Below are 8,989 nucleotides of genomic sequence, written 5' to 3'. Positions count from 1 at the left end.
GGTGTCCTATATCTTAAGTGTTCGTCTTGATTTCCCCTACACCACTGTGGTACTACTCAGTAGTCTTGAATGAACTCTGACAGGAGCCCGAACAATAGAGGACTGACGTACTAAGACATGTATTACAACTCTGAAACACTGTACCGATAGTTACTAGTAGAACTCTAGACTTGCTTTAATAAAGCCTGAAAGGAAAGGATGACTGACTGCTATGTTCCAACATTTTGAAAGTTCACGGTCTTGAGTGCATTCGCATACCTAATAGTAGGTGACTTGATATCTATTGCAACTGTTAGTAACATCGCAGCATAGCACAGCACAAATTTTCATATCCAATTTGACGATTTTCTGACTACCAACAGAGTTATCAAAGGGGCTATTGTTCAATATCGACATAAGCAACATTCCTACCATTTCTTATTAGCATTATGGACAAATGCTGACTGTTTGGTTGGTTGATTTGGGGGACCCGGGACCAAACAGTGAGGTCATCAGTGAAGGAACTCAGCCACGCCCTTTCAAAGGAACCATCCTGGCATTTTCCAGAAGTGATTTAGGGAAATCACAGAAAACCTAAATCAAGATGGCCGTATGTGGTTTGGAACGGTCGTCCTCACGAATGCGAGACCAGTGGGCTAACCACTGTGCCACCTCGCTTGGTACTGATGATTTCCAATAGACAATTTGCTTAACTCATTTCTTGTTAGTAGGAGGTGTGATTAATCTACAATCTACTTCTGTATCTCCTGAGACCCACGAAAGAACACTAGAAGTGAGGGGAGGGGGGCAGACGAGGAAGAAGTAGTTTCATTTGTAATCAATCTGATCACTGACTTAATTGTTTTTTTTTTTCCAATTGATTCTCTCAGTGTAACAAAATGTTATCAGCATTAGGCTTGCTAAATGTTCAAAAGCAGACTCAGTGTATGCTACATGGTGAAAAAGTTGATTCAGCAGTATTTGTTTAAAAACTAAAAGCTTCAGTAAATAGTTGTTTAATAGAAAAATATCTTTTTTATAAAAAAGAAAAAACCCACATTTCATAAAACAATTACTGTTCCATAATATCGCAAGATTTCCACACAAAAATGAACAATTTGGCAAAAATTGTATGAAGTTGATTTGATACTAAAGCGTCTACTTATTTAATCCAAACACTGAAATATGCTACAAAATCATCAAAGAATAAACAATTATGGGAAAAAATAGGTGCTGTCCCTCACATTATTCTGACTAGATTTATACATATGTATGTTTCAGCACGGCAAAGATCTAATTATGTCATCATACATTATTTACATCAGTCAGTAGACCATATGCATTTAATACTGCCAAATGGCATACAAAAATAACTTTACCCACAAAGCTTAGTTGCAAATCTGTACCAACATGTAGACAACGTGACAGTCTTATTGGCAAATGCCAATCCAAGACCAACCTCATAATCACAAAAAACATCTTCCAAACTCTAGAAACAAACGAACACTTCAGCAAATGTCATTTTAAGTTGTAGCAACCACTACATCCATCACACATCACCTGCCCTGGGAAATGCCACAATCACTTACAACAGTCCTGCTACAATGGCATTTACAATAAATTTTCATTGCAATTATGTACATCGAGATACAAGTAATTCCATAAAGTAAGTAATATAAACAACTGTACCATTTAACTTGTTTACAATTCTTTATACACAAAATGGAAGACTATACACTTCCCTTGTGCAAAAATATTTTACACCTTTTTTAACATCATTTAATTACTTTTGTTGGCATAGAAGTATATGCAAGCTGTCTGCCTGAAATTAATCAACCTGTTATTTTCCACGTGAGTTCACATAATGACACACTAATAAATACAGAATATGCCCAATTATAAATTAATGTGCGTGCATGATGGGATATTTCGGAGCCAAATGCCTAAAGTAACAAAGCAGAAAATGTAAGTGCATTTTAAGATAATTTTTACAAAATTTAAGATAGAGAATAAATAAAATGGAAAGTGACAATTTTATGTTCTTATGCAAAAAAAACCTAACAATATATTCTAATAAATGCGAGATGTCTCAAAAAAGTAGATTTCAGTAAGGGGAAAATAAACACTTGTAAATGCTTAAATTGACATCTTTGGTATCTCTCAGTTAATACACCCGAAAGAGCACAGAGTAAGTAGAACTGAAGTAAATGGAAGAGATCAATGTTCACAACAGATTAAACAGCATGAAAGCAAGGCACAAGGTACAGCAACAGCACAGTAGCATAATATTTCATTTCTTTCAATTGCAGGCCCATCCAAATGACTCAGTAACATTAAATACAATAAGTTCTTTAACAACACAATTAACTCAGACAGAAAAAATGTACCTCTTTAAATCATTCATGGGATACAAAATGAAAAAAAAAGTGTCTATACAGCATGAGAAAAATACAAGCAGAAGAAAGATATTTTAAAAAATATATTTATGGCAGGTAACATATTTATGTAAACTTCTATAATGCATTTACAATATGTAACTCTCTAGACCGTAACAAAATATTCTGTTTCTTTTTTATGTCGGTTTCACATTCAGAACATGATAGGTTTATCTTTGCACTGGTCGGCGACATACGACGTGAAACGCTTCAGGAACTTTGGGTACTCCCGCTTGTATACAGCCCTCAGCACTGACGCTGGTGCCCAGCCTCCAGGATTCACTGTTTACCAACACAAAAGTTAATACTATTATATGGAATAGCTATTATCGAGTACACACTGGATGTTCTGTCAAAGAATAAACTGAAGTCAACTATCAAACTTAACATACACATAACTAAAATTCTAATGAATGTCTGTGTGTATGAAAAATTTACTTGGAATCTGATTAACAGAGCAATAAAAGAATAGTATATGAAAAATATACTATGGATGCTATTAACACACCATGAGAAAAAGAGCTTATGGAGCTAACAAACAAATTTTTTGAATGTGTATTCTTCAAATGCGCAATTCGTGGAATTATATCATCATTAAATGAAATGAATAATCTTTCTTAACTATGTACATAACACTGATATGTTTACTTGTCCATAAGTTTTTGTTCTAACACCATAATACTTCTGAAATAATAAAAACTAAGACAGGTTCTAATTTAGAATGTTACAGTGAGGAGAAGGAGTATATTTCTTAGAATGTGTATTTCATATTGACTGTAGCAGATGTGATGATTATTAAAATTACCCCATGAGAAAGATCTGGGTAGCTCTGAGCCAGACCAAACATGTTCAGGTTGCTTGATGGCAAATTGTTGTCTGAATAAGGTAAACATACCATATCCCGTTTTTGTACTGGTTGACTATAAAGTTTTAATCTTCCAAGAAGTTTAATAATAATATACTCTTTAATTTCACTACCATAGGCACCGAGGAGAAAATTGACAATTTGTGCCAAGACTGCAACTTGAAAGCAGACTTCCTTCTAGTCAGGAGCATTCACCTCCCTTTCAGGCTACTGGCCTCAGCAATAAGTTTTTATACATACATATAAAATACTGAATCAAAGATTTACTGCAATAAGTAACAGTCACAATTAACTTGTCGTCTGGTATACTTTTTCTACCTGGGTACGGAGGAAAGTCGAACAGTACTTAGCACACTAATTTTGCTTTAAATAGGATGGACACAAGTCCCTGCCAAGACCTCCATAGTTAGGTTTGTGTGATTTCTCAAATTCGCGTTAAGGCAAATGCCATAACAGTTTATATGAAACGGACACTGTTGATTTCCTTCCGCATCCGTCCCACCCAGAGCTTGAGCTCCATGTCTAATGACCTCAAGGTTAATGGAAAATTAATCTGCCTTCCTTTCATGTGGGGAACAGGTTACAGAGGGCTCATGAGACTCTTGAAAGACATGAGACAGATACCAGATTACTGAAGCATGGATTCACACATGAATAACAAATTTGATTGAATGAGCAAAGATTCAGCTTCTTATTCCACTGTAAGGTTTTACATTTGCCATTTGTTTCGAATTCAAGCTAAAAGTCTGTCTTCTAGAATGACTCTCTTTACGCATTGCAATACCCTTAACTTTGAAACTTTCTAGCAAAGGTAAATACTGGGTCAGGACTTTACCCAGGCATTTTGCCATTTGAAGGCTGAGTTATGCCTGGTTAGCTAAGTTGGTAAGAGCATTGCACTCAAAAGATGTGGGTATAGGTTCAACCACCCTTTTAACCTGATGGGAAGTTTCAAAACGATGCACTCTGCAGCAGAGAGAAAGATTCACTTTCCAAGACCTCTAGGCTATGGTTATCCCACTTCTTTGCAATACCCTTTCTTCCGGAAGTGCCTGTTCAGCAAGGTACAGAGGAGAGCTTCTGCGAAGTTGGGAAGCTAGGAGAGGTGACGGAGAGTTGTAGGTCACACTCGGATGGCTCAGTCAATAAGACCACTACTCACTATAAGCGAGGTTCTGGGTTCAAATCCTAATCCAGCACACAGTTTTGATCTGGAAGGAGTTTTACATTTTTAGTTTTATTATGATTTACAGTCACCTTTGACACTGACTTCCCAGAAAATGTAGTCTCCAGAGGTTTCTGGTTTTTGTTCTCTGATAGCTCAGTTTTTTATGTTAACATTATGAAGAAGATAGATTGCTATTCATCGTACAGTGGAGATGTTGAGTTGTAGACACACGCGCGCACGCACGCACGCACGCACGCGCACACACACACACACACACACACACACACACACACACACGACCAGGCTGCTGAAGGCAGTTGAGAAGGTGTGTGTGTGTGTGTGTGTGTGTGTGTGTGTGCGCGCGCATGTAATCCAGACAAAGGCCTCTTGGCTGAAAGATTACTTGTTTAGCAGTCCTTTTGTTGTGCCTCTCACCGACTCAACATCTCCACTGCATGGTGAGTAGCAATCTATTCTTTTCATAATATTAACATTATTCCATTTGGATTTTCCATTACTCAATTAATGTTAGCTAGATTTACAAGTAATTGTATTCGTGAGGAAAATCTTAGAAAATAGCAACAATCTTGTGTCAACCAACCAAAGTATCCACCTGTATAACACAAGGAGAAAGCAGGACATACATGTTCAACATGCACACACAACACTAAAACAGAATGGACCACTGCAAACAGGGAACAGACTATACAATAAGCTACCTACAAACATTAAAACAATAAATGACACTTCAAAATTTAAAACTGCTGTCCATAAATATTTATTGCAAAAATGTTATTATAGTATACATGAATATCTCGAAACATAAAAATTTAGTGCCAAGGTTAAATATAATGTGTGGAAGCTGAACCTTCAGTTGTGATAATATTAAGCCTAAATCAATGTAAATTCTTGTATGATTTAAAAACATGTACTGTAAATCACAATGACTTGTCCAATATCATATTGTATACCTTGTACAACAAATGATCAAATGGACCAATAAAAATGTTATGTAATGTAATAATCTGAGCAGTGGAGGCCAAATTTACAGCCAGATGAACTACAGGAAGAACAATTCATTCATCTTATCACCTGTTCATTTAAGCAGTGCCTAAATTATTTCAAAACTTTGACATATATAGAACACATTGCACTTTCTTTGGTAGGGGCAGATAATTTCTCTCTTTAATACAATACCCACAATAAATATAATTGTTTCTGAAGTAGTAGGCTGATCACACAGAGAGAAAGTTTCAACAGATCTTACTGGGTGTACACGAGTCAAGTTCTTAAGAAACTCAATATTTAGTTAAGTAGTTTTAAGAAATGATTTGAAAGTTAAAAGCATGAAAGCCAGCTGTGACAGCTGATAAGATAACATAACTTCCACTGAAAGCAAGTTCAGAAATCACTGCAAGTGCATGGGAAACATACTTCAAAAACTGATATGGATTTTCCAAGTTTCTGCTACCTGCTTTTGACTGGGCTAGTAATTTATCAGTTACAGGCTAGTAATCTATCAGTTACATAAACTAAGAATGGATTGAATATGTAAGACACATTACAATACCATGCAGAGAATCTGTCTAATAACGTGAAGAAATCCATGAAGTGACAAGTGTTGTTAAATGGACCACACAACACACTGCAGTAAATTGACAATGTGAAGAGAAAGTAAAATGTGTAATAAACAAATTTTGCCAGATGATAACTGGATATAAATTGAAAACAAAAGTGGTAGTCATGTGTATGTTTGAATCAAAATTGTATGTATGCGGAACTAATCATAAAATTCCTAGTAAAGACCTAGCAAAACATTATGGAATACAGCACAACAGTTTTTCAACTATCTGTTAAATGTTTGCAAGAACAAAAAAGTTAATAGCGGTTTTTGAATAGACACAAAATCATCATCTAAAGAGCTTGTAAAGGAGGTAAAATAAAGAGTGAAAAATCATTATGGTTTAATGAACTTTTTATTCATACAATTTAGACTACTGCAGCACAAAGCCTGAAACAGTTGTCTGTTGTCTCCTGGAAAGGTTAACAGTACATAGAAAGGTTTCAACCTCAAAAATGCCAGAAAAGGTCAGGCAGTGGATGTAATTGAAAGCAGCTGCACCTCTATTAGAGGGAAAAAATACCCAGAGAAATGCTGAAAGAGACTTCAGAGAAGCCCAAACTGGTACAATCTATGGCAATAAAGAACTGGAAATGTCTCGAGAATATGGACAGGACAAAAATACCACATTAGAATAAAACTGTCTATAAAACAATGTAATAAACCTAGGGATGATGATTTTTGTGATTTTTTTAACCATGGTATAAACATACACTCCTGGAAATGGAAAAAAGAACAAATTGACACCGGTGTGTCAGACCCACCATACTTGCTCCGGACACTGCGAGAGGGCTGTACAAGCAATGATCACACGCACGGCACAGCGGACACACCAGGAACCGCGGTGTTGGCCGTCGAATGGCGCTAGCTGCGCAGCATTTGTGCACCGCCGCCGTCAGTGTCAGCCAGTTTGCCGTGGCATACGGAGCTCCGTCGCAGTCTTTAACACTGGTAGCATGCCGCGACAGCGCGGACGTGAACCGTATGTGCAGTTGACGGACTTTGAGCGAGGGCGTATAGTGGGCATGCGGGAGGCCGGGTGGACGTACCGCCGAATTGCTCAACACGTGGGGCGTGAGGTCTCCACAGTACATCGATGTTGTCGCCAGTGGTCGGCGGAAGGTGCACCTGCCCGTCGACCTGGGACCGGACCGCAGCGACGCACGGATGCACGCCAAGACCGTAGGATCCTACGCAGTGCCGTAGGGGACCGCACCGCCACTTCCCAGCAAATTAGGGACACTGTTGCTCCTGGGGTATCGGCGAGGACCATTCGCAACCGTCTTCATGAAGCTGGGCTACGGTCCCGCACACCGTTAGGCCGTCTTCCGCTCACGCCCCAACATTGTGCAGCCCGCCTCCAGTGGTGTCGCGACAGGCGTGAATGGAGGGACGAATGGAGACGTGTCGTCTTCAGCGATGAGAGTCGCTTCTGCCTTGGTGCCAATGATGGTCGTATGCGTGTTTGGCACCGTGCAGGTGAGCGCCACAATCAGGACTGCATACGACCGAGGCACACAGGGCCAACACCCGGCATCATGGTGTGGGGAGCGATCTCCTACACTGGCCGTACACCACTGGTGATCGTCGAGGGGACACTGAATAGTGCACGGTACATCCAAACCGTCATCGAACCCATCGTTCTACCATTCCTAGACCGGCAAGGGAACTTGCTGTTCCAACAGGACAATTCACGTCCGCACGTATCCCGTGCCACCCAACGTGCTCTAGAAGGTGTAAGTCAACTACCCTGGCCAGCAAGATCTCCGGATCTGTCCCCCATTGAGCATGTTTGGGACTGGATGAAGTGTCGTCTCACGCGGTCTGCACGTCCAGCACGAACGCTGGTCCAACTGAGGCGCCAGGTGGAAATGGCATGGCAAGCCGTTCCGCAGGACTACATCCAGCATCTCTACAATCGTCTCCATGGGAGAATAGCAGCCTGCATTGCTACGAAAGGTGGATATACACTGTACTAGTGCCGACATTGTGCATGCTCTGTTGCCTGTGTCTATGTGCCTGTGGTTCTGTCAGTGTGATCATGAGATGTATCTGACCCCAGGAATGTGTCAATAAAGTTTCCCCTTCCTGGGACAATGAAGTCACGGTGTTCTTATTTCAATTTCCAGGAGTGTATTTCACAATTCATCGCTCTGGAGAGAACACGGTTATCGGTGTTTGCATCATCTCCTTCAGCAGCATTTTGATTATGTGATTAAGAGAAACATTCTACAAGAACAATATTACATTTCACATGCTACATATCACCTAGTGTGAAATATGAGTTTGTATCTAACAGCAAGGCTTCAAATTCTGAATCACAATTAATATGGTATGCATGGTACATGTTCAATGGTTCACTATTTTGTTCGAGGTTGTTGTTGTTGTTGTGGTCTTCAGTCCTGAGACTGTTTGATGCAGCTCTCCATGCTACTCTATCCTGTGAAAGCTTCTTCATCTCCCAGTACCTACTGCAACCTACATCCTTCTGAATCTGCTTAGTGTATTCATCTCTTGGTCTCCCTCTACGATTTTTACCCCCCACACTGCCCTCCAGTACTAAATTGGTGATCCCTTGCTGTCTCAGAAACATGTCCTACCAACCGATCCCTTCTTCTAGTCAAGTTGTGCCACAAACTCCTCTTCTCCCCAATCCTATTCAATACCTCCTCATTAGTTATGTGATCTACCCATCTAATCTTCAGCATTCTTCTGTAGCACCACATTTCGAAAGCTTCTATTCTCTTCTTGTCCAAACTATTTATTGTCCATGTTTCACTTCCATACATGACTATCAGAAATGACTTCCTGACACTTAAATCAATATTCGATGCTAACAAATTTCTCTTCTTCAGAAACGATTTCCTTGCCATTGCCAGTCTACATTTTATATCCTCTCTACTTCGACCATCATCAGTTAT

General features: G+C 39.4%; 1 protein-coding gene across 1 annotated transcript in view; it reads right to left on the bottom strand.

Moving 5' to 3' along the window:
• Positions 1–1,304: 1,304 nt before the first annotated feature.
• Positions 1,305–8,989, bottom strand: part of LOC126262730 (ceramide transfer protein) — a 217,025-nt gene continuing 209,340 nt past the window's right edge. Inside the window, exon 10 of the mRNA XM_049959533.1 lies at positions 1,305–2,696. Coding sequence (XP_049815490.1) covers positions 2,569–2,696 — 128 coding nt within the window. The 3' untranslated portion in view covers positions 1,305–2,568. The remainder of the gene's footprint in view (positions 2,697–8,989) is intronic.

The sequence above is a fragment of the Schistocerca nitens genome, chromosome 6, assembly GCF_023898315.1.
Source record: "Schistocerca nitens isolate TAMUIC-IGC-003100 chromosome 6, iqSchNite1.1, whole genome shotgun sequence".
Lineage (NCBI taxonomy): Eukaryota > Metazoa > Arthropoda > Insecta > Orthoptera > Acrididae > Schistocerca > Schistocerca nitens.
This window is presented reverse-complemented; position numbering and strand designations above follow the sequence as displayed.